Here is a 25,135-nt window from a genome sequence, read left to right as displayed (position 1 = left end):
CGGTGGCGACGGCGACGGCGCGGGCGGAGAACCCGCAAGAACAAGGCCGGGCAGCAGTGGGAGCCACAAACACAGATCTTTAATGCGATCAGACCGCGAGAGAACAGCACAGTCACGTACAGGCATCCCGAGAGCGCGCCCGCCGCCCCCCGGGCCCGCCCCGCCGCCCCCCCCGGGCCCCGCTCTCCCTCACCCGACACGGAGGTTACAAAAACAATACGTGAAACCGCGGAATTAGTTGTAAAAACGGACAGGGAAGGGGGTCGCATGCACTAAGGACTAACACCGAGGGGGCGCCGGGAGGGCCGCAGGGAAACCGAAACCGTTAAGCAGCTTATCGGAGCCTCGATGGGGAGAAACGCCCGCCGGACCTTCCCCCGCCACCGGGCACACGGCCTTAAAAACAGCATTTACAGACACCTTCCTGCTGCTGCCGCCGCCCGGAACCGTTAGGAGCAAGCCATCTTTAATTAAAGATACCTGCCTCGCCGACCTAACGAGCAGCGGCCAGGCTCTCGCCCAGCTCAGTGGGCGGTGAGGGCTTTACTCACACAATTCTCATAAAATACCGATCCTCGGGGTCTCGACTGTGGCTGGCACAGCAAGGTGGCCTTCCTCCCCTAGTGTAAAATAAACCTAGTTACAAATAAGCTAGTTACAATATGCAAATTCCTCCCACACGTGTTAGGACACAGCTGGTGCCTCAGTCCCAGGAGAAGCGGTGTGCACCGACACAGGCAACTCCTTTCCTCGCCTTGCCCCTGGATTTCACTCCATCCTGAGTCACCTCTGCTACTCAGCCACCTTCTGCCTGACTGGCCTTTTAAAAAACATACACTAACGCTTTTTTTTTTTTTCCAAGTCAGAAAACTCCACAGAGGAAGCTCTGACTCCAGAGTGCACAGTAAATAGGCAGGCTAGCTGTGGCTGTACTCCTCTACAGAAGAAATCAGTCCAGATTTTCCACTGTTGTGTTTACACCCAGTATCTGATCTGCTAAGGTACTAAAACCAGACTTGAGCCCATCTTAGAAATGTGCTCCAGCCAATTTGATCATCCTCACAAAGATGAACAGCTTTCGAAATACGCAGATCAGGGCCAAATTTTGTCTGTCGACTCAGCTGGAATCGTGAGGCAACTCTCAAATGCTAGAGACATAAAAATGAGGTGGCTAAGCGCTAAAAGGAAAAAACCCCACACTTCTGAATTTCTTTTAACAGATATAAACAGAAGGAAAAATTAATTAAGTGAGAACCAGCGCTACTGGTGTGCTCACAAAGGGTCAGGTAGATCTTTTGGAAAAAGGGCTGAAGCATTACAAACATCACAGCAGCTCAGGTCTCCGACCACAGCGCTGCCCCTGACTGCCGCGTTCGCTGGGTCAGGACAAACACAGCGTGTCAGCCACTGGCCTGAATTGAAAACGATCCATCCAGATTTATTTATTCCTACTAAAACAAAATCCTGTTAAACAGTACGTAACTCTGTGTCTCTACAAACTCACAGCTATCTGCCAAACAATAAAAATTCCAAACTACAAAAGATGAGTTGTATTCAGTAAATATAAATGGGAAATTTAGGCTTTGTGTAGAATGTTTATCAGACTATTTACAGTGCAACACAGATCGTTTGAGTTCAGATCTCGCCAGCTTCTCTCTCTTCTGATCTCTTGGAACGAGATTTGCCATTTGTGCTCTCGTGCCGTCTCTCAGAAGAGCTCTTCTCTTTTCTCTCTCTGTCTCGTGACTTTTCTCTTGAAGATCGATCTCTAGAAGATCTGAAGTACAAAGTAAACCATCGCTATAAGCTTCACAACTAAAAGAATTTTCAAATATGCACAAAATGACAACATCTTTCCCTAACAGGGCTGTGGCATAACACAAGTTTCTTACAGAAATGTGCCTAGGTACTGCGATGTTGGGAGTGGCGTCCTCAAGATAGCAACTCTGGGCCCTCTCCGAGCTTTATGTATGAGAACACCAGTTTTGCAGCACCAAGTGCACGGCACAGCCTTTGTTACTCTCTCCTTGGAGTGATCCTTTCAAGCTGTTACCACAAAGGCTCTCTGAGGTCTTCCCTGGGCCCCTTATTAGTATAACGGGCCATACTAAAGTGCCTGCAATTTCTCTCTCGTCTATCACTCAGCTCTGTTGTGTCTTCTAGACTAATTTTTCATTATGCTCTAAGTTAGTGACTTTCTGCTCAACTGCTTTAAATACCAACTGTATTCTTTGGATTCAAATGCTCGGTCAGCCCTGGGCTTTTTCCTTTGCATCCTGACAAGCACTGTCCTTGGCAGCATCCTGGGTTCAAAGTCAGGATGATACTGATTTATATTCTCAGCCCACAACACAGGCAAATCTTTTCACAGCCTGCCCAAATGACAGCTACAGAGTGAAGCACTGCTGAAAATCTATCAGCCCACACAGAATTAAGCAAAAGGCTTCATGTTAGGTCCAATCTGAAAAGGCTGTTTTCCTGTATGATTCGTGCCAGCTTATCAACTGGCAGCCTTCAAACGGTGCTGATCCTGAATGAGCTCTAGCAGCCTGCACCCCTTTAGAACTAGGCAGAGGCTTTCACAGACCCTGCAGAGCCAGCGCATTTTACTCTAGGACTCAGTACGCAGGTTTGTCTTTACAGTCACAAGGAAAGGACCTGGCAGGTACCTTAGAGGTTCCAGCTTTCATTTGTGTCAATTGTAAGTTCTGGAAATACTGCACAATTGATGCATTAAAACCTTACAGCCTCTGTATCATGAGCCATTTCATTTTCATTAAATTGTGTCATTTAACCAGAAGATAACAAGAATCTGTCTGATGAGATTAACCCTCTCCCTGTTCCCACAACAATGCTTCCTGCCCATAGTCCTCCTACCCCAAGACCTCCAGATCCTGCGGCAGGCTCTCCATTTCTTTATACAAGTAACACCTCAGACCAGCAGAACATCAATGCAGGTTTCATTAATTCTCAAGGTGAAAACAGAAGCTACATTCTTTCAGGGAACAGGGTTTTTCTGCTTGTTCTCTTGGTTTTGTTTTATTTTCTTAAACTGATCCTGGTTTCTCCCCAGTTCTCAGTAATTTTGTGCAAGTATGTCAGCTAGCCAATCCCCCTACAATCTCGATTGGCTAATTTGAGTGTGTTCAAGGTTTTCGAAGTAATCCCTTACCTGCTCTTTAGTAATAGTTATTACAGGGTCTTCCTCACTTCCTAATTGTCCAAACTTCTTTTCTTTATTTTTCATGTTCAAGACAGATTTAAAAAAGGACTTTAGTATCTCAGCCATTGGAGAATCAACAGTATTTACACCCCCCCCTCAATTATTAACAGACTTATTTTTTCAGACCATTATTTCCCTCCCCTTCATCAGGAATCTTTAAAACCTGTTCTTACCCCTTAGCTAAAGGGACACAAGACACACAGTGGTAGATTTGTTTCTAGGATTGTACTCAAGTGGTGGTGCCTAATTGGGTAAGACAGTGCTAAAGCACTCCCTTATTAATTAGGAGCATTTAAAAAAAGCCAGATCTAACTTCAGCAAGCACCTGGCGATAGACTTGCTCCTGGGCTTAGAAGTGCTGAAAGGAAACACAATGATTCCTTTCAATTTTTCTAATACTCCTACATACGCTTGCCTTATCCTTCCTCCAATATGGTGTTTTGCTGAGTTTCAGAAGAGACTTAAAGCCTTTCTTCAGACTACAGAACTTCTCCTCCGTGACAGGAGAATGGTATACTCCTCCTCTTGGCTGCCTTTTCCCCTCCCTCCACTGCAGATTCCTAAGCAATTCTCTCTTGAGCAGCCTTCTAACAGAAGGCTTCCCCCAGATTCCAAATCATACACTTCCTTCCGCATGCCAGCACTGAGAGAACGAACCTGGGAAGCAGAAGGTAACTATAGAAATGTAACATCAAAACTGCTTCTCAGTTACTTGGCTTTTACAGGCCAGGGGGGGCTCAATTAGCTTAAGCAGGCCTTTGTGCTGTTTCTTGTACAAGAAAACCAGCAATTTCTCAAGGCTCAAGCAGTACAAATCAAGAACCAGTTCTATCTCCTAGACTCTCCTCTCAAGCTGGGATCTCGCTGTACAGTTATTACCCTACTGGTCGCATGTGAGGCCATCTACAAATGGCCACTTGGAAATACTGCTTTGGCCCAGGAGCTGGTACGGGACACTGCAGCTGCTAACTTGAGAAACCGTTCATACTCCTGCTTGCTCTACGGGACTGGGGTGGCTCACTGTGATGCCAAGGACTCCCCTTTCCAGAAGCACTCGTGTCAGGAATACATACTTGTGTTTTGAACTCCTGTCTCTGGACCCCCGTCGGTGACCTCTGCTATGGCTGCGGGAACGGCTCCGGTGGCGCCTGTGTCGGTCTCGGGACCGGGAGCGAGACTTCCGCCGTTCACGGGAAGCTGATCTCGAGCGTCTTCGCCTCCTATCCCGAGACCGTGATCTGAAGAGGACACAGATTGCATCAGGCTCAGGAGAAGGGCCAGTACATCGGATCTGCGTACCTGAGCCCATCTCAAACATTCCTGAGTAACAAATATCCAGAGCACCAGCACCCACCCCTGCCAGCCACACCCATGCCAATACAGAAGGCACATCACCCACAGGGTGGGCATCTCCCTTCTGGGCCTCATGCTACCAACAAAATGCCAATGGGGAAATTCAATTTGCTTGGAACCTCATATATAAAGCTCCCACCATTAATGTAAGCATGTGCCGATGCCTAGAGCAGAGCTTATCAACCGTGCCTCACTCAAGGTGAGACCAGTATAAGTAGAAGAGAGGCCACAGTAAGCAGCATGTGAAATTACCATAACCCATATGGCAGCCTGCCAAAAGGGAGACTCCCTTGTGAAAGTACTGCACTTTAGAAGCCGACTTGGTTCAATCTGCTCTAAAAGCAAAACAAAGGATGCCAATGTATATGGGAAGCAGTAGACAGGAAGATCTCCAGGTACATGATGACAGAGAATGCTGTCATACCGTTGAGGCAAGCTTTTTACAGAGATGTGGGGGGCTTTAATCTTGAATCTCTGTATTTTTACATCTGAGGTATTATATATGTAACAGATGTATTTCAGACATTAAAACTATGAAAGTATATTACACATTTATTGAAAGAGGCATCAGGTACATTCTTAGACTCATATTCAGCAGCGCACAGCACCCTCTGTCCTGACCAGGCTAGCCAGCATCTGCTTTCTAGCCCAACAAGTGACATTAAGTTGCACAGCACCACTGAGGTGCCCAAGCAGTAGTTCCCATTTCTTTCAGAGAGCAAATCAAAGAGACTGGGGCACTGAGTGAACTCCAATTGTGAGATCCAGGAAAAACCTCAGGAGCTAGATAGAAACACAAATATATATTTGGGAGAACTGCAGAACTGTGCACTCACCTTCGACGATCTCTATTTCTTGATCCAGACCTAGAAAGAGGAGAGAGTTAAAAAAAATAAAGTATGATATAGCCAGTGGGTTTTCAACAGAACCACCCATCCAACCTGGCAGGTCTTCACCAGAAGACAACAATACCCCAAGTAATCTGTCAGTTAAAAAAAAAGCTTGCCATTAAAACATTTAATTAGACTCAATTTGGGAGGCAGGGGGAATTTGTCAAAAATTGAAGAACTCCATAGAAACACTAGTTTCTACACGCAGAGCTTCCCATCAGAACAGAAAAGGTCTACAAACCAATTCAGTCTCTCTTAATAAAGTCCCACAACGAACCTTTCTGACTTTACATTTGCTGTGCATATTTGTTGTATACTCTTTACCCTCTGGCAGTCTAACTTCAACTAGATCAACTCTAACATTTTCAAGAAGTTGACAGTTTTCTGATTTTGGTTCCTTTGAGTTAGTTGCACATTAAAAAGGTTTTAATAAAGAGAAAACAACATTTTCTCACTCATTGTATTTATTTAACAAACATTAGAAGAAAATTTGCATCAATTACTTTTTCCCCTGTTTGGGAAAGATGAGCTAGAAAAAAAAAAAGGGGAAACAGACACAAAGGAAGAACTACTACTGAAAAGTAACTGATATACTAAAAATCCTTCATCTCAGACTTAAAGCCACTTGAGAAGAATCATCCAAGCCTCACTATTCTTCCTCACATTTCCATGGCTACAGAGCTCATGTGCGGCTCTCTCAGCTTAACGCTGTAAGCATTAAGCTTTTGACAGCCTGTAAATAACAATGTCACAATTCTTTCAATGTCTGAAGCACCATTACTCAGCATCAGTTAAAATATCACTCCATGTGAAAGATACGCTCTCCCTCTTTCTCTATGGCCACGTTTCAGAGCCAACTTACACCAAAACATCACACATTGTCTGAACGGTCTCTTTTTGCTTTAATTGAGCAGTGGCCAGTCTCCCTGTTTAGTGAGTTAAGCAACTCGCTCTCGTAACTGTTCCCGTCTCCCCACTGCATACGACTCACAGGGGATGTTCCAGTTACACAGCCACAGAGCTATTCTGGCACTGTAACAGGAGATGTGGCTGAAAGCTACACACGGACAAAATTTTAAAAAGCCATGGAGAAGCATCTATTTTAATAATATCATTTAAAACCATACCTGGATAAGACAAGATTAAGAGAATCAATGTCCACTGATATTCCTTCACAATGAAATGGGATTGTTCAATCACAGAAGAAAGAAAAAAATCCCAAAATTTAGAAAGGAATTCAGGTAGAAGGACTGTAAACAAGGTGGAGCTGAACTTGGGAGTCAGGCAAATGAAACATGCTATAAGGCAATACGCTAGACAATCAGATGAAGGAAAAGCTGATAAACCAGGAGAGCAAGGCAATACACACCTCCTTTTTCATGTAACAGAACCTGAAAGAGCAGCAGAACCTCCTGTAGATGCCTGGCAGGCAGCTGAATTTTTTTGGTGGTTGTAATTACTCCAAGTTCTTAATGTTCTTTTCCTCCTGATAACTTTATTCTGGATCACCGGTGCACACATCCACACAAAGCCCTTCTACATCCCCCGAGAAGCCTGGCTGCCCTTCCATGCCTATGATCTGAGCAGGAGTATGCATAATAAACTCCTGATAATCACTCCCTAGCGCTAGACTTCAGAATTCAGGAAGCATCCAACAAAACAGCACTTTCCTTACTAGCCTGGATCAGTATACAGCAGGAGACAGTAAAATACTGCTGTCCAGACAAGCAAGAGGCTGAGCATATTTATTTTCTTCCTCTTTTTTGTCCCTGCATCACAGAGGCTATACGCTGAGTTTCATAACCTGTGTTTTGTCCAACTTAATACAAAGGAAATCCATTTGGCAGCTCCACCTAAACTTGTTTGCTGGTGTACTCTGGAAGCAAATACTGAGGTCTGCACTTCCAAGCATGCCACCTCCCCACAGAATTTCAGTCTTAAAAGAGATTACTGGGTAGCCCGCAGTCACCAGCAATACCAAACAAAGGTCTTGTGTTTATTTACCACTAAAGGTGACAACCCAGCTCACTCATTCCTATGTGGAAATCACAGTTTAGTTGACAAACTAATAAAGCTTGTGAGAGGCAGAGTTTCACAAGTGAATCTACAGGTTTCCATAGTATGTCACAGTGCCTGTAAGTCACCAAAGACTTCTCAGTCAAGCAGTACTCTTTCTCTTCCTGAATAACACCATGAAGATGTCACATATGAAGATATGACAAGACGACTTAGGAAGGAAACATGTTTTCTATGGTTCCTTAAGGTATCAAGCTCTAGTTGAGAGGCAGACTGAAAGGCAGAAGTCACCAATTACTTTTTGATGGAAAAATGCTACTGTAAGCATGGTGTTGCACAGCTCCCAGCAGGTAAGGTGCTGAGAAATCAAAAAATCTGGGCTCTAATCTCAGTTCTGACACTGAGTGTCCACTGGGAAAACTACTTTCCTTCTTTGGGTTAAGTTCTCATTTTGGAGAGGCAAATAATTTGACCTCCTCTGTATAACACTCTTGGCTCCTTCATAACAAGTTTTTCTTCAGTATCTGAACAGAGGAGCATACAGATGCCTCCATACAGAGAGAGAGCAAAGTCTGGCCACAGTATCTAAGTAGTGCCACAGTAGGGTGGCAGTAGGGAACCAGCAAGAACTCAGACTTCAGACCAACTCAATGCAGTTCTTAAACTCTTCACATTTAAAGCATTAAATAAAACATTCAAAAGCCATCTTCAAACCCCCTCATCAGATGCATCCATATATGGACTACCTCTGAACACAAGAGGCTCCTTAGTTCTCAACAACTGAGGGTTTGGTTGGGTTTTTTTTAACAATCCACAAAAACAAAACCACAGGAGGAAGAAAATCAGCATTTGGGGAGATGCAGACCAACTAAGAGATCCAGAGGACTCTTCGTGAAGGCAACTCTCTTGAGCAATTTTCATGCAGAAAGGACCTCCAGGAAGAAGAGGCACCATGGAGACAGACACACTGAGTCCAGGTTACATATGGTCCTACTATGGGTCTGAAAGAGCCTGCCATGAAGCAGCTGCATGTGAAGACACTTCTTGTTTCATTTCCATCTTTCTGATGATAGCAACAGCATGCTATGTCATAACTGCAACAGCATTCCCTTTCAATTAACTCCTGCACTCATCTGCCAGTTCCAGATTCTCCAGCTCCCAAATACAACTGCATTACTGACAGTCTTGCATGGATGCCAGAAAGTTGTGACGCTCTACATAAAGCGCTGCTGTTCAGGAGAAAGCTGCAGCACGAACTAGCACCATGCAATCCACAGAGAAAACCCACATAAAAACACCCTAACTGGAGAATGTGTAGCAATTCAGGGCTTACGTCTTCACAATACACCAAAATCACCAAGCTGCAGACCACAGAAAACAAAGCTGCTTTGATTCTGGTATTTATTTGCTAACATTTCCAGCAATGTATACCCAGAAGCCAGCACCATCTTAGAGCATACTGCAGTTACTTCTCTCATATGCCTCAAACATGGATGGCTGAAACACTCTTCAGTTAACACTGAGAGTCAAGAAGAGGCAAGGTTGGGTTTTTTGACACAAGAAGTATGAGGAACACATGAGGTTAACTGGGGAGATGCTGTGACAATGAGAACAGCATTCCTACTCAGCCACTTCCTCTGCCTGACCACTGCAAATAACTACCCTCTCCACACCAGGCTGTTTAACTGAGCTGTTTGCACATAAGACGCCTGTTCAGTTCAAGTACAGACGCAATAGTTTTTCCAGTTCAGCTGGCAAGATGCAGAAGAGCTTGTCCTGAGAATACCAATGTTGCAGCCACTCCCACTGCTCAAGGATTATACATACATGAGCAGAAGGTGACACATATGGCCACAACCACCAAAAGCAGCCACTCCTTGGGATCCCTCAGATCCCCTAGGAAGTGTTTTCCAAACCTGTGCCAAAAGCACCTCAGTGTTATTGCAGAAAAGTTTTGGAGCAAGACAGGCAGCTCACCATCTGCCTCACAGATACCAGCTCCATTCTGTTGTCATCTCCTAGCCTAGAAGTGAAGAAGGCTGTCCAGGGAATTTTTGCACGACTACTGCCTTTTGAGCAGACCTAGCCCTCACTCATCTTAAACTTTCCCACTCAGATGCATTGGATGAGGGCATTTTATTCAGATTCCCAAATAAAGGGACTCACATATTTCAGATACACAATGAAGGTTAAAATAACACACATAAAAATCACTCTAAGGTGGTTTGGGCATTTGTTTTCATATTTAACTGAATGCCAAGGAGCTCACACAGCATCCAGAGCACATCCAACAGCTACTCCAGCAGCAGATGCTGCTTTCTTGCAATGCTCAGATACAAGAAATCAGACTATTTCAAACCCAACTTCACGAGCCAGTTATCAGCTTCTACTTACCGTCTGCCCATTCTCTCCTCCCGTTCCCTCTCCTCTCTCCGTCTCAAACGATCCTGGTTTCTCTTCTCTTGCTTTTCTGCCACTGTTTTCTGGAAAAAAAGTCTGCATTTCAGCCATACGGTAACAGGTCAGAGAGATCTGCAGGGAGACTATTCCGACAGTAAGACAAAGGTAGTAAGACAAAGAACCGTTTCACTGCATTTTTATGTGCCAGTCAAGATCTCTACCGAGATTCTCATTTTCCTCACAACTTCACTAACATACATCAGTGCAAGAAATGCCACTCCCTACTCTGCTTTGAGTGCTTGTGCTCTAACAGACAAGCCCATAAGCTTTGAGGCAAGGACTGTCTCACCATAAGTGTACACAACACACAATGAAACAGTGCTCTGGCCTTGCACTAACGATCAAATCGAGGCACTGACCTCAATATACTGCCTAACGAATAGGGCATAGGAATCACAACTCTTACTCGAGCAGGCTAGAGGTCTCTGTTTGCAAGCAAGGCCAGTACCATAACTCCAGTACAAACCATTTCAGAAAACTTCTAATCACTTCAGCTACTGAAGACCTTTTTCACTGACAGCACTATGTGAAACTTCAGTTCAAGCATTTCGTTAAGAGGTCTCAAAGTCAAAAAACCCAGAGTGACAAATTTCAGCCAGATTAATGACAAAAATACAGGCAACTATACCAATGTTCTAAGGAATAAATGACAGCAGTGATCCGGTTTGACTCATTCTGAGGGTACATATTTAGTTACCCAGAAATTACAGAATAGAACTCAAGATGAGGCTACATGCAAACCTCCACCAGAAGTTTCAGGGATTCTGCAATCAGAAATTTCTGGGCTTTTACAAGCACTCTACAAAGAATTCTGTATTAATTTAATGGAAGTGTTGAATGCCTTCAAAACTAAAAGGAGAAGGTTTAAAACAGGGAGGATTACCCTCAGCTGATCCAGTTTCTCACGAATCTGAATGAAACCCAAGTGTAATTTGCCTCCAAAGTGGTCAGCAAGACGGCGGTCGTTGTCATGGAGACCCAGATATGCTGAACAGACTTCACACACACGGAGCTTCTGCTGCTGGAAACTGGATGCAGGCATTGAATTTCGGTATTCTTCCTAAAGGGAGGCAAAAAACCATGCAAATGTCAGGAAACCCTTGCATAGTCACAACCCTCCAGGGAAATCCCTGCAAAGAACTGCACTGCCACTTTCAAGAATCAAAAAAACACCCTCAATATAAAGGAGGTGCCATACAAAATGCTTTGCAAGCACAGCTAACCTGACAGCCTATCCCTGCAGTGACTAGTGACCAAATATTTCGGAGGACAAATCCTTTCCCGCCCCAGTCAGCTCTCTTCACTAGATAAAAGTTTCTAAAAAGCTTTTCTTCATCTACCACAGTACACTGCCAACTGCTTGCTGGCACATGGCTGAAACTGAAAAAGGAGGTGCTGGCAACATTGGAAAGGAGGTAGGAACCACCCAGCTGTTTGTCATGTACTCAGCCTAGCCCAGTCCGCTATTACAATTCATAGGAGAACCAACGCCATACCTCTGCCTCTTTCTTTTTTGCTCGGACTTTCTCCACTTCCATCAGGATCTTTTGAGACTCATCAACATTTCCTTCAGCTCCCAGCTGTTCAGCTTTAGCTAGGAGTTTTCCAATGTCTTCATTCAGCTCATGTACTTTCTCTGCCTAAAGAGAATAGTGTGCTTTTAATAAGACAAAAATACTTGCTAAAGCTTGCAGGATGACTTTTCCTTTTTCTCTAAAAAATATCACTTAATAAAAGCAGTTGTTGGAAGCAGACCATAAATCTCCGAAAGTCAAAGGAGTCCCAACAAAAGGGATTTGTGGGCCAAGTACAGGCAATGCAGTCACAGACACATAGCAAAGAGAGAAACTGGACATGGAGAGGACATCATCAGTTCTGTCACAAACAGTGGCACATTTCTGGCTTGCAGGACAGGATAGAGTCCACAAAACCAGCTTCAGAAATGCTTCGTATTGTTCCCATGAAGCAAGTTCCCCAAAAGGAAACTCCATGAGCATTTACTAAGTGAAAAGACAACAATCATGAGATGCATATACTATTCTAAGCTATTACATTAACACTGAATAGTATGGTGGGAAACCAACATGCTTTATTGCCATGCTAAAGCAACCTATTTTAGAGTTCGTGTTTTATGCTACTATGGCCCTCTGAAGCAGTAAGTTTGTCACAAGAACGGCCAGAGCAGCTTTTGAGGAGGATGGCTGGAATCCACAAAGCCTTTAATTAATGGTGTCAGAGACAACACAGCACCAGTGCTCTCACACAGACTTGCAGAACAAATGTTTAATGAGAGGACAATACCTTTGCAGACACTTCAGCACTGATCTCTTCCTGTGTCTCAGCCAGGCGTTTCTTGGCCAGCTCTGTTCTCCTATCACACTCTGCGATGAAGGATTCCAGGTGATCCATTGCCTGCATGTTCAGACAAAGAATTGGGAATAAAGGTACTCTCCATGCCAGATCTAGGTTTGACAGCCAACAGCTAGCTGGTACAATCCCTGTATAATGCACAATCAACCACAAGAACAGATGCCTCAAGAAAAAAAATACATGACAATTTGCAGAAAAAGTAAAATTTGATCCCTGCCCTTAAGGCTGTCATCCGTCTGGAACCTGACACAGTCCCTTTACTCAGACACAGAACAGGACGCTCACATGAAGACTGCTTTGCACTAGAACTTTCAATGCATGAGCAACAGGTGCAAAGACAAAAGAACTGGAATAACATGAAAAGGGAAGACAGAATTGTTCTTCCACTTGATTTGTTCCATTATAGAAAGCTAAATCTGGCAAGAGTGAAACCACAGAGCTTTTAATGTCAAATCTCCTTCTGGGACAGGCCACCAGGTTACAATGACCTGGTACAGAGCAGCAGGTGTGGGATGCAAGGAATGTCAGAGGAGCCTCCCAGCTAGCTGGGCAAATGGGGTTGCAAGGGCCATAATTACTTCTACAATTTCAAGTCAGCAATCAAGCTGGCATTCAGGAAGGGGAAGGGGCTGCACATTCTTGTTAGATAACACATCAAATAACATGGCTAGCTGAAATGCCCACTGAGTTCTGCTGTTCAGCCAAATAACTTCATGAGGCAGTTTCCACAAAAGTAACTTTGTACTCACATCCAGCTCAAAAAACAGATCTCTCTCTTTACTTGCAATCTCATAATCTGCTCGCAGTGCCAAGTCATGGATCTTTGTACATTCTCCCAGGTCCATTCGCTGTTGAAAAGAAAAAGGAAAATCAATGTAAGAACCCTCCATTATGGAAACAAGCAGCAGATATTTAACTCTTGCCAACTATATCATATCAAAACGCAGCTTCTTTAGGAAGAAGAGCTTCTTCTTAACCTGTCTGTAACAGAACTAGCCAGAAGAACATGCTTGCTAGAACCCCTCTTTTAGGTGTTCCTGGAACAACACTAAAACACCCCAAATGCATTAAGTCCAGCCCTACTCGTGCTCTAGGTCACAGCACAGCCTTAGAAACTGCTGGGAGCTAGGAAGGCGCAGCACGCTGCAGCAGCAACTCCTTCAATGTACACTAACTCCAAATGCCTCCTTTTATACAGCTTTGTACCCTGTTTAAACCTCATCTGGAAAAAGCACATCTGTGTCAGAACAAGCCCTAGTAACATACTGAAAGATACCAAAACATAGAACACAGACAGAATGTTTCCTATCAAGATCAAGTGGACTTAAGGGAGTAAGGGCGATGGCTGGTAGAAAAGCACAAACCCACACTCAGCAACAACAGATTCATAATCCTACAGCTAGCCCCTTCCCACATTCAGCTGCTGGAATTTTAAAACCTGCCCAGCAAAGCTAATTCCTACGCATAAGCCCATCTAGTGAGAGACTTTTAGAGACCATCTCGCTTCCCAGAAAGCTCCGACTTGCATGCTGCCCTTCACTCCCATTGCAGTTGATGTTATTTAAATTTGTTATTTTTCCCCCGCCTAGTAGTTAACAGCCACATGAACCAAAGTTAATTATGCTCTCAAAACATGGAAATTGCATTTCGACATTATCAATATGTAACAGAGAACATTTCTCTTATTCTTAAAATAGAAAAAGAATATGACATTTTGAAAGACAAAATAATAAAACATCTAAATGTGAGGCACAGTACGAATGGCATGGTACAGGTCATCACCAGCCATCCTCTTCTCTCCCAGTCACCACCAGTCCCATGAACCCAGCACAATAGTGTCAACTCAGTGAACTACAGAAAAAGCTAAATACATCTAAATCAGGATCAACACAGAATCCCTGCAGAACATCACAAAATAGAGCTGGGGGTGCCAGGGACACCTATGTGAAGCAATGCATTTAGCAGCAATGGACGTGTTTAGAATGAAGCAACTAAAGCAAGTTCCACCAGGTAATGCTCTGGGTTTCACAGCAGCTACTTGTGTTATTAGTGTTTCTTTTTAAAACAAAGAAAACAATTCCGGATGACTTGCCACTATTTAGTCTTCCTCATCTTGCTCAGATTTACCAGAAACAGGAGGCTTCAGGCAGCAGGCTACAGAAAGAGATACTGTATCCAGAACAGTCCTGCTGAGCTCTCTAATGGTAGAAATTTAATGCCTACAACAAAAAGTGTCCGGTACTTTCAAAGCTTGATCGTGTTCATCTTCAGGCAACCCTCTTCAAAGAATGCTAGCGAGCTACTGTTATTTTACCACAAAAAGAACTTTCCATGATGCAACTTAAATTTTTTATTCTTATGGCTATTCTACTGAGATCCCTTTTCAATATAGGGGGAAAAATGCAATATTAGATGCGATTGTCACACTTCATAAGTATTCTTATCTGAACTCTTCTTCCAAGATGAGCCACTAGCTTCAATTCCGAGAAGGGGCTCCAGCCCACAACTTCAGAAGAGCCAACAGTGCGCTCCATATTCCTCTCCCTGTTTGTTAAAAGGCAATGAATCCCTCAACCTCTTCCTCTGGAGGAGAACATTCAGGTCTCACCAGCATACAAACCTCAAGTCTTCCTCCATGTCCTTGGAGATGATCTAGGTGCAAGGAGATTTTCACAGGTATTGCTCACTTGAGGTATGACCACTAGCCCTTCTGTCTCAAAGAATCCTCTTGTCTCAGGGAGGCCTGTCATCAAATACTCACCCTTTACAGCAGTGATTGTGACTTCCTCCAGTCAACACTCATGGCTGGTTTATATGAGACAGGTAACCAGCAGAGCCTGAGTAAAGATTTAACACACACCACCCCCCCAAAACATACACAAATATTTAATAAATTTAGATGCCAGTGCTAATTAGTCCTGCTCACATTCGCTGAGCAATCCACATTTTGAGGTATCTCCTATGATCTCCACTAAACTGCTAACTCACCAGAAAGTCTATTTCCATGAGGAAGGCTCTTTAATAGTAATCAGAGCTACAGAGTTTCACCCAAGTAAAAAAGGAAAGCAGAGACCCCCACAAAACAATTCTGCAAACTACAGATTTCAGCTCACTCATAACTCCCAGTGGGGGACACAGTAAATTCCCTGAATGTAATTTCCAAGCTATGCTCTACCTGGGCAGCTTTCAGCCTCATCTTTCAACTTATTAGTGGTGCTAAAATTCAGGAGGATTACCAGCTGATGCCATCTCTGAATGTGCTGCAGTACTTCCACTGACAGAAATATGCTTACCATTAGCTGCAGAGCTGACTGGGTGCAGGCCACTAACGATCTAGATAAGTCCCCTGATAACAGCACATAGGCATACTAAGCTAACTTACGTTCTCCTGGAATTTTCCTCCTTTCCCATGGAGACCAAAAACAGAACCATTGTAGCTTATTTAGTGACAAGTTTAGACAAGTTTCTGGGGCCAAAAGCTCTTATGACCAGGAACATTGGTGTACCTAAACAAAGCAAACATCAGCATGCCTTCTGCAGCTCTGAGGAGTATTTGAGAGCTTTACTTAGAGTCTGGACTCCTTCTCTTACCCTGCACCTGAAGGTCAGTGAATGGGACTCCATCACATTTCACTGAGCACAGCGACCCAAAGAATCCAGTTTCCTGCTTGTCTCCAATCAGCCTCCCACTAAGGAATATCTGCACACATGAAGGATGCAGCAACAACAGTGCCTTCGGGGGAAGTATGCAACATAACCAGCACCAGAAGGCTTGGAGCATCTGTTGGATATTTCCAAAAAGATCCAACGTCCTGATTTCTGCAATAATACACATCCAGAGATGGACACTACCCCATCCAGCTGAGGCTGATTCACCCACAAAGCTCTTTCCTTAATGGAGCACTGAAAAATGTCAGTGAACCTGAGATCACGAGGAAAGCCTGCACGTTCCAGTTAAGTTTCATTCTGTGCTGGTAGTGCTGGCAGCTGAGATGCTGTTCCTGTTCCAGACATCACATGTTCTTTCAGCACAGATCTGTGGCACCAATACTTTTTCTTGCCCCCAAGAACCCGCTGACAGCAGTGTAGAGAGCTCCACAGCCACTTAAAGGCCACCACAAGACTATCTCAGTGATCCACAAGATCATCTTCACAGAAGCAGTCTTCCTTCCTGCTCCTGTGTGAGATTTCTGAGCAGAAACTCCACAGCAAGAGGGAAGAGACTGACTCACTGCAGACAAGTAACAGCAGAAGCAAGAGAAACAGATTTCTGAACATGCTTCTCTGCCCCAGGAGACTCAAAATGCACCTGAACACCTTAGACTTCCTCCGTGCTTGGGCACTAGCTCCAACAGCCATGCACATCACTTAATTCAACCCCTTCAACTCACCATTTACCTTCTTCCTGGAAATGTGCCAGAAGAGGTAGAAGGCAGCCTGAATCTTCAAAACACCATTTGTGCCACAAAAAACTGTTGTAGAATCTCGTATCAAAAAACATACGCTAAGCATAGTGACCTGCACAAAGGATGGAGGTGGGCAGAAGGTGATTTAAGCAGCTATAAATTCTGAAACAGAAGTGAGGTGATAGGGAGGCTGATGGAGCGATTGCTAGAAAATACCTCTGAGCTTCAAATTAATAAAAAATAAATACAGAGATATATAAAGATTGGTACTCAACTCTTCCAACCTTATTCTGCAATAGCAGCTATTGAGAAGCTAAAGTTTAAGCGCTCAAGCCAAGGCAGCTTTTGCTAAAGCTCTTTATACTAGTGCTGCCACAGAGTCTTTCTATCACAACGACACAGACAGAGGAAGGAGTGCCAGCCCTCCGCTTTGTTGGTATCCCACTGTGTCAAACTCAGCTCTTGAAATAGCAGCAGGAAGGGCTATAAATAACGAGTTATCTTTAAACAATCTGGTTAAGTGGATGGACAATGTGAATCGCCACAGTATATAGCGTCAAACAGTGAGGGAAAAGATGGATTTCAAACATTTATATCCATCTCCATCCTGCAATTCTCTAATACAGCAACAATTGCGTAAGACATGCACTGTTTTCTTTCAAAAGTCAGACTGCATCTTTCATCTGGGTGCCTAAACTGAACACTTACTTTGCAAGATCTCACTGTTAAAAGCCCACATCACCTTTTGCTCTCAGAGAGCATGTGAGCCAAACCTTTGAAAATTGGCCAGCTCTGTCCCCAGAGGGTGGCAGCGAAGGAGCCGACTCAACTGTTTCAAACCAGTCAAGCAGAGTGACACTGCTTAGACCAACCAACTCTAAAAGACAAAGTCGGCCTGAGCTGTAACCTGCCATTAGCACGCCAACCAGTAATGATGAAAAAGCTGCCGATCCATCAGGAGAATATCACATGGGTTGAGAGAGGAGACTGAAAAGCTCTAAGGATTATTGCAGCTGGCAAGAAAAAGCTTGCTAACCTGAAGATGCAACAGTGACTAGAGCGCCCAGGACAGCAGGCTAGCTACGATCTTGCTACCTCCATAGGACAAGTTTCAGGCCCTAACCATCTCAAACAGATAACAGAGAAATAATCTTGCAACTTCACATAGGATTGTGAGAGAAAAACCATTGCAAGCACATCCTAAGCGCTCCTGACTTCAGCAGTTCCATAAACAGATCACAGAAGCTGAAATTAAAATTGTGATCACTCCTTGGGCACAGCAAGTCTGACCTCTCCTAGGAGTTACCTACGATGCACAGATGAGCCCTGAAGAGCTGTACCAATGTCTGCCTCACCAGAATTCCTTATTACAGAGGATATACTTACTGTTCCAGCCAGGATATCATGTGGACAGCAATCCAGAAGGTGGCTCTTGCAAACACGATCGTCTGTAAACTTCACCCTTTGTCTGGTTTCATCTCCTGAAATTCATTTGTGGTTTTAAATAAGGAGACATTAGAATACTGATAAGAGAACAAAGATGACGGTATGATCATTTCGCCTCAATATGCAGATTAAAATACTTGGTGTTCCTGCTCCCCAAAATTACTCGAAAAAAGTTTAGAGGGTAACAGGATATTCTGGAACACTTATAATTGGCAACAAACACTATTTTAGCATTTATTCATCCAGTACACCATGTTAAACACAGTGTTGGCGAGCCAAGTAACGTCCAAGGCCTGTCATCCATATAAAGAGACGGCACAGCCAGAAGAGAAAAAAAGGAGACAGACAGTCTGGCTCGCAGCCAAAACCTTTTCTTTCTTTCCCCCACCCCCCACCCCCCTTTTTTACTGTGAGGAAGGGGCAGGAGGTACTGAAACCCACGCTATCAGAGGACTCTGAATCACAAAACAGGGCTGTGCTGGACAGTTTTTATAGGCGATTGCTATTTGCTCATCTGATAATTAAGACATCGGTCCGTTTGGTTTGAAAACCAAATATGCAGTGTGCTTTCCAAGGCCGTCCAAAGACGAATCTTGTAGGTCTTGGCCTGGAACACGAAGTGTGCTTCCCACCCACATCCCACCCTCAGAAGACATTTTACACTCAGGAGCCACTTAAACAAGACAATATCAGAAAAGCAAAAAAATAAAAAATAAAAAAAGAAACAAAGTTAGTCAATACACACTGCGAGCTCCAACATATACTATACCCATCTGCATTCTTCAAGACCTCAGCTGCAGAATTTTATGCCCACTGTTGAAAAGTTTTAAAGGAAAAGTTTTCTTGCCCACACCTGCAGTAAGGAAGTCAGGGGAATGATACATAAAAGTAAAGGCAAAGTGGTAATGGTATGTGACAATTTTAAAGCTCATCTGTGTATATGACACAGGTATGTGTAACACTAAAGTATGAATATAGTTTAGGATTCGCAAGCATCCAGGAATAATGTTGTGTCTACTGAAAATGTTTTTTTTTTTTTATTTTTTTTCTTTCTAAGCTACACTTTTAAAGTTACTTGTGAAAAAAAGCAAACACTTTTTTTTTTTTTGTTATAACAGCTTTAAAAATTGGTTGTGACTCACGGCTCGATGAACATGAGGCTTTTCTGCAACTCCCTTGCAGATTGATGTAGGCAGGCAAAGATACACTGAACCTTTATAAATAAAATAGAGGGGCCACAATTGTTCAGTTTGTATGAAATAAAAATATGGGAAGCAATTCAATAGCAACTCAATACACAAAGAAAGAAAAGCACTTATTCACTTACGAAACAAAGTGCAAAGTACCTGAACAGCCCTGCTAACGTGCCAAAGGGAATTTAAGTACTCAGCAAGTCGCAGAAGGGAGGTACAAACCGCAGCGAGAACATATTTTGCACAGGCTGTCACATTTCTTTTCTTGGACAACAAACTACAACGGCCGGCTTCTGCAGGCACACCTACCTACATGCCTCTGTACGCACGGCGTGGCCTGGGCACGGAGCTTTCCCTAAAACCTCTCTGCGGCAGCCGGGGCCCGGAGCGGTGGGCTCCTCCCGCGGCTGGGCCACGCCGGGCGCTTTCTAGGGCCAGGGCCGAGGCGGGCTCCTCCGCCGGGCAGGCCTACCCCTACCGGGCTCCCTGCGCCGAGCTCGCTAGGCCGCCCCGAAGCGCGGCGAGGCCCGGGCCCGCTCCACCGGCCCGCCCAGGCGGCCGCCCCGCACCGCCCGCTCGGCGGCGCCGGGGCCGGGCCGCGGCGGGGGCGGGCTGGGGCTCCGGCTCGGGCTCCGGCTCTGGCCCGCCGCGTCCCCCGGCGCGGACGGAGGCCGATCGCGCCGCAGGTCCGGAGCGGAGGCGGCGGCCGGGCCGGGCCGGGCCGGGCTCCGCGCGGCTGAGGCGGCCGCCAGGCCGCGGCGTTTCCTGCAGGCCCCGCCCGCCCCTACTCACCGTCCCGGGCCGTGCCCATGAGCTGGTCCAGCAGGGCCCGCATCTGAGCCTGGGCCGACATGGCGGGCGCGGGGCCGGGCCGCGGGGCGCGACGGGCGAGCGGCTCCGGCCTGAGCCTGGGCCTGGGCGGCGGCGGCCTCGGCGGCTGCTCCGGCGGCGGCGGCGGCGACGACGACAGCGGCGCGCGGCGGGCGCTGGGCGGAAGCGGCCCCTCCCGCCACCGCACGGCATGCCGGGACGGGTAGTCCGCCGGCGGGGCGGGGCGGGGCGGGGCGGGGCGCAGCTCCCGGCAGAGCGGAGCGCGGCGGGACGCGGCGGGGGAGCCCAGCGGCCGCTCCGCCCTGGCGCCAAATGCTGCGGCTCCCCCGCCTTAGCGGGACGCCTCGTTAGCGGCGGCCTCGGGCAGGGGGATGGGCACCCACCGGCCGGGGGGCACCCGCGGCCTGGCTCCTCGGTGGGCCGCTGCCATGGGCTCGGCCCCCGTCGACGGTGCTGCCCCTGGGTGCCCCGGCACCCTTCCCCCGGGGCTGACCGAGCATGGGCCCAGTAGCCGGGCCACAGCGGCTGCTGAGCTGTGCCAAGCCACGCCAAGCAGCGCCAAACCGTGCCAGGCCATGCTGAACCACATCAAGCTGTGCCAGGCCATGCCAAGCGGTGCCAAACCATGCCAGCCTGTGCCAGGCCATGCCAAGCAGCACCAAACCGTGCCAGGCCGTGCCAAGAAGTGCCAAACCATGCCAGGCCATGCCAAGCAGTGCCAAACCATGCCAGGCCATGCTAAACCGCATCAAGCTATGCCAGGCTGTGCCAAGCAGTGCCAAACCATGCCAGGCCATGCTGAACCACATCAAGCTGTGCCAGGCCATGCCAGGCCATGCCAAGCAGCACCAAACCATGCCAGCCTGTGACAGGCCATGCTGAACCACATCAAGGCATGCCAGGCCATGCCCAGCAGCGCCAGGCCATGCCCAGCAGCGTCAAGCCATGCCAAGCTGTGCTGTGCCAAGCTGTGCCGGGCAGGCGGGCAATGGCAGGTGACGTCAGGGAGCAGACCGAAGGGTGCCCGTGGCTTATCAGCTCCCACCCACCCTGTTTGCCCAGCGGTGCCCGGGCGGGATGGCTGCTGCTCCCGCCCCGGTGTTGCTGGTGTGAGTGTTTGGAGAGGGGAGAGGGAGCACTGCAGAGCCGGTGCCGGTGCCCAGCTCTGTCCCCACAGGGTGCCCAGGGCTGCTGGCCCGAGGAGACGGGTGGGTGACAGCCATGCCCAGGCTGGCGCTGTCCTCACCAGTGCTGCCCTATGGCAGGGGCTGGGGATCCCACCTCAGCACCTGGGGACAGCTCAGACCAGGGTGCATGGTGCTCAGGGCAGGGTGCTCAGCCCAGGGTGGCAGGGAGGGCTCCGGGAGAGCAGACCAAAAGCTCCGGTCACCCCAAGGGCAGGGGGACAGGGCAGCTCTGGAGCAGGGCTCTGGCTGTCCCCAACCCCAATGGCCGGTGTCCTACCCCCCTGAGCGTCCCCAGCACAGGCGGTGATGGGGTTCGGGCGCTGTGTCAGGCCCCTGCCACCCTGTGCCCTCCAGCTGTCACAGGCAGGCTGTCCTGCATCCCCTGGCCATCCGGTGTCCCCCAGCCACCTCCAGTCCCCCAGCTGTCTGTGTCCTCTGGCTGTGCTCTCTGCTGCCCCAGACGTCCCAATTGGCACGTCCCCCTGCCAAAACAGAAATTGCACCTCTGGCCACAGCTGCCTCGGGACCCAAGTTACTCGCCATTGTCACTGTCCTCAGTCCGCCACGCGCTGCGTGGGCCAGCACAGCTGCAGGCCATAAGGAAGACATGGGGCACCCGAGTGCCCCATCCGTGGTGACAATGCTGCCGTCCTAGGTGCTGTCCCCACCGTGGGGCTGGCCCAGCTGCTGTCCACATGGCATATCCCCATCTCTGCATCCACAGGCGCTGCCTGGCAAAAGCCACTGGCCCTGGGCACCCAGCCCCACCACTCCCCGGGAAGCACAGCACCCTGAAGTGCCTCTCCCGACGGCCGTGCCATCGGAGCTGTGTCCTGCCACCTTAAAATGTTCCAAACCCCATCCTGGGGCTGATCAGAGAGCCCCGCATCCACCTCGGGGAGGGGGACAAGGATGGAGATGGGGGGGCTGGACCCACACGGGGGCTGCACAGCACCTGGCCCCGCTCTGCTGTGCGGGGGGCCGGCGCTGCAGGACCCCCACAGAGAGGCTTTGCCCTCTGCAGCCACAGCAGCACCGCCTGTTTGCAAAGGCATCGCTCAATAACACAGTATGTTCTTCAGAAGATCCCTACTCCAGGAGTCAAAATAGCATGAAATTTAATTTTACGCCTATTTGACAAAGCTTGATTTCGCCTCCAATCAGCAGGGAGATAAGAGCCCTCGGCACAAGTGTGCGGGCAGTTTGGCAGCTGGGGCTGCCGATTTAATAGGTGAATTTACAGGAACAACACTTGAAAATCCCCTGGCTAGTGAACCATTAAGGTGAGCCCTGCCTTCCGTCCCCGCATCCCTCCCCACGCCGCTCTCCCGTTGCTGGGTGCTAAAGCAAACCCCAGCTCTGTTTACTGAGTCTACTATTACAATACAGCTACCAAATATTTGCCAGCCGTCAGCTCACTGCTCCGCTATAAATACTTCAGGCCCAGGTGGAGGGACGGGAAGGGGGAGCGCCGCGGGAGCCTATGCATGGCCGGGCGGCAGCACCAAGGTGAGTGCCGAGCCGCGGCCCTGGGTGATGCCTCCCTGCACCGGGGCTTTTCTCTGTCTGAGGGTGGTAGCGGGGCAGGCTGGCTTTGTTGCTGGGGTGGCCCCGCTCCCTTTTCCCCACAGCCTAGAGGTGCATGGTGCCTCAGGAGGCTAAGCCCCCCACCGCCTGCCCCAGGGCAGCATGGAGGCCAGACCGGGGGTCCCATGGTGGGGAAGGCACAAAGAAAGACGCACGGTGACCCCAGAGATGGCAACGATGCTGTCTCCGGCTGGATGCAGGGCCCAGCACTGTGCTTGGCATGGCAGGAGCAGGGCTTGTCCCCCAGGATTTGTCCCTTGTCCCAAGACCCTCTCAGGGCCAGGGCTGGGGCGATTGCAGTCCCAAGCATGTGGCCAGAGATGGCCTAGAGCGAGGCACTGCTGGGGACCCCAGTGCACAGGTATCACTAACCACAGAGGGGCCTCATCCAGGTCAGCAAGACCCAGCCATGGCTGGAACCCACCAGGGTGGTGCGAGGAGGTGGCTGGGTTTGCCCCGTCGCAGGGAAAACCACGGGGCCATTGTGTGGGCAGGGCATGGGGCTCAGCATCCCAGGTGCTCAGCCCAGAGTGGCAGGGTACTGAGCCCATGGTGGCAGGGTGGGTGCTGAACCCCATTCACCTCCATGCACAGCTCCAGGGTGAAGGGGAACATCCTGCTGCCCCACAGCTCTGGGGGACATCCCTGCTGCCCCACAGCTCATGGCTCAGGGGGATCAGGGCTACATCCCATGACTTGGTGGGGCCACCCCTGCTGCCCCGTGTCCCATGGATCAGTGAGGACATCCCTGCTGCCCCACATGCCATGACTTGCGGACGTTCCCATTGTCCCACATCCCATAGATTTGGGCGGACATCCCCACTGCCCCATATCCCATGGCTCGGTGAGGATATTCCTGCTACCCCATGTCGCAAGGCTTGATGGGGCTGTCCCTGTTGCCTGATGTCCCAGGATTCAGCTAGGATATCCTTACCGCCCCATGTCCCAGGGCTTGGTGGGAATGTCCCTGCTGCCCCATGTCCCATGACTCAGAGGGAGCGTCTCCACTGCCTTGTGTCCCATGGCTTGGTGAGGACATCCCCACTGCCCCGTGGCTTATGGGGGATGTCCCCACTGCCCCGCTGCCCCACCTTGGCCACAGCGTGGCGTGCCACAGTCCACCTGCCACCTCAGGGCCAAGTGCCACTGCAGGGTGGTGGGTCAGGGAGGGTGCTGGGGTGCATGCCACCCTCACCCCACTGTCCCTGCCCGCAGGGTGAGTCCAGGCCCTGGGGTGCCCCTGCACGCTGACATGGCTGCAGGCGTCATCCAGTCCCTGGCAGAGCTGTGGTTGCCCTCGCCCTTCCCACACGGCCTGCTGCTGCCCCCGCGCCCCGAGCCCGACTTCCCCGACCTCTCTGAGGAGGAGGAGGAGGAAGAGGAGGAGGAGGAAGAGGAGGCTGCAGAGGAGAGCATGAGGCCAGAGCTGGCCGTCCCCAGCGCTGCTGAGACCACCCTGCGGCTCCTCAAGTTTTCGGAGCTCATCAGCTGCGACATCCAGCGGTACTTCGGGCGGCGGGGCCGGGAGGAGGCCGCCGGCAGCCGCAGCGTGCCTGAGGACTGCGGCTCGCCCCGGCACAATGAGGCCCAGCCTGAGACCGTGGCACTGCAAGGCGGCCCTGGGGCCGTCCACAGGCTGGGGCCACTGGCCGAGCTCTTCGAGTACGGCGTGCACCGGTGCCTGCCGCCCCAGGCAGCTGGCAGCAAGACGCAGCGGCTGGAGAGGAAATATGGCCACATCACCCCCATGCACCGGAGGAAGCTGCCACCCTCCTTCTGGAGGGAGCCGGTCCCCAGCCCTGCCAGCCTCCTCCACGCTGGCACCCCCGACTTCAGCGACCTCCTGGCCAACTGGACGGTGGAGCCGGCGCCGGAGCTGCAGGGTGCTGGGCGGGAGCTGCCGCCCGAGCCTGGCCGCCCAGAGCTGGAGGCTGAGCCCTTCGTTGGGCTGTGACCCCACCACGGCCCCAGGGGCCTCCAGCCCCGCCACGTGCCACCCGGTTAATGATAAACCCAGTGGCCCCGGTGCCAGCGCCGGGGCACCTGGAGCTGCCAGGTCAGAGCCCGCGATGGGACGAGTGAATAAATGACTCCCGCCAGGCACCAGCGCATGCGGTGTCCTTTGCTACCCAGCACCATGGTGTCCCTGCTGCCAGTGACAAAGGGCCACTGC

General features: G+C 49.0%; 2 protein-coding genes across 4 annotated transcripts; one reads left to right on the top strand and one right to left on the bottom strand.

Annotated features, from left to right (window-relative positions):
- Window positions 1-100: 100 nt before the first annotated feature.
- On the bottom strand, window positions 101-20,311 carry LUC7L (LUC7 like). Of its 3 annotated transcripts, none has more exons than XM_049790956.1 (11): window positions 20,150-20,311; window positions 19,307-19,377; window positions 18,105-18,199; window positions 13,062-13,160; window positions 12,244-12,354; window positions 11,439-11,582; window positions 10,826-11,002; window positions 9,877-9,965; window positions 5,413-5,442; window positions 4,297-4,461; window positions 102-1,777 (listed from the first exon to the last, which is right to left on the bottom strand). In XM_049790956.1, the coding sequence occupies exons 4-11, from the start codon at window positions 13,155-13,157 to the stop codon at window positions 1,636-1,638; spliced, it is 954 nt and encodes a 317-aa protein (XP_049646913.1). In that variant the 5' UTR covers window positions 13,158-13,160; window positions 18,105-18,199; window positions 19,307-19,377; window positions 20,150-20,311; the 3' UTR covers window positions 102-1,635. The 3 variants fall into 3 exon arrangements, with proteins under 3 accessions (XP_049646911.1, XP_049646913.1, XP_049646912.1); XM_049790955.1 differs by lacking the exon at window positions 19,307-19,377 and adding an exon at window positions 3,173-3,234 and having other exon boundaries at window positions 1,645-1,777; window positions 20,150-20,307; XM_049790954.1 differs by lacking the exon at window positions 19,307-19,377 and having other exon boundaries at window positions 101-1,777; window positions 20,150-20,307.
- A 2,528-nt stretch (window positions 20,312-22,839) lies between these two features.
- PERCC1 (proline and glutamate rich with coiled coil 1) lies at window positions 22,840-24,916 on the top strand. The gene is made up of 2 exons (XM_049791323.1): window positions 22,840-22,884; window positions 24,178-24,916. Exons 1-2 carry the CDS (start codon window positions 22,859-22,861, stop codon window positions 24,914-24,916), a joined length of 765 nt encoding a protein of 254 aa, XP_049647280.1. The 5' UTR covers window positions 22,840-22,858.
- The last annotated feature ends 219 nt before the right edge of the window (window positions 24,917-25,135 follow it).

The sequence above is a fragment of the Accipiter gentilis genome, chromosome 33 (genome assembly GCF_929443795.1).
Source record: "Accipiter gentilis chromosome 33, bAccGen1.1, whole genome shotgun sequence".
Classification (NCBI taxonomy): Eukaryota; Metazoa; Chordata; class Aves; order Accipitriformes; family Accipitridae; genus Astur; species Astur gentilis.
The sequence above is the reverse complement of the archived record's forward strand: the minus strand, read 5'-3'. Positions and strand labels throughout refer to the sequence as shown.

Excerpts from the sequence above, each read along its gene's own strand:
- LUC7L (XM_049790954.1), bottom strand. The coding sequence starts at position 20,210 with ATGTCGGCCCAGGCTCAGATGCGGGCCCTGCTGGACCAGCTCATGGGC. Across the intron at positions 18,200-20,149 it reads CATGGGCACGGCCCGGGACG|GAGATGAAACCAGACAAAGG; the intron begins GTGAGTAGGGGC and ends AATGAATTTCAG. Across the intron at positions 11,003-11,438 it reads CAAAAAAGAAAGAGGCAGAG|GAAGAATACCGAAATTCAAT; the intron begins GTATGGCGTTGG and ends GCCTCCCTTTAG.
- PERCC1 (XM_049791323.1), top strand. The coding sequence starts at position 22,859 with ATGCATGGCCGGGCGGCAGCACCAAG. Across the intron at positions 22,885-24,177 it reads GGCCGGGCGGCAGCACCAAG|GGTGAGTCCAGGCCCTGGGG; the intron begins GTGAGTGCCGAG and ends CCCTGCCCGCAG.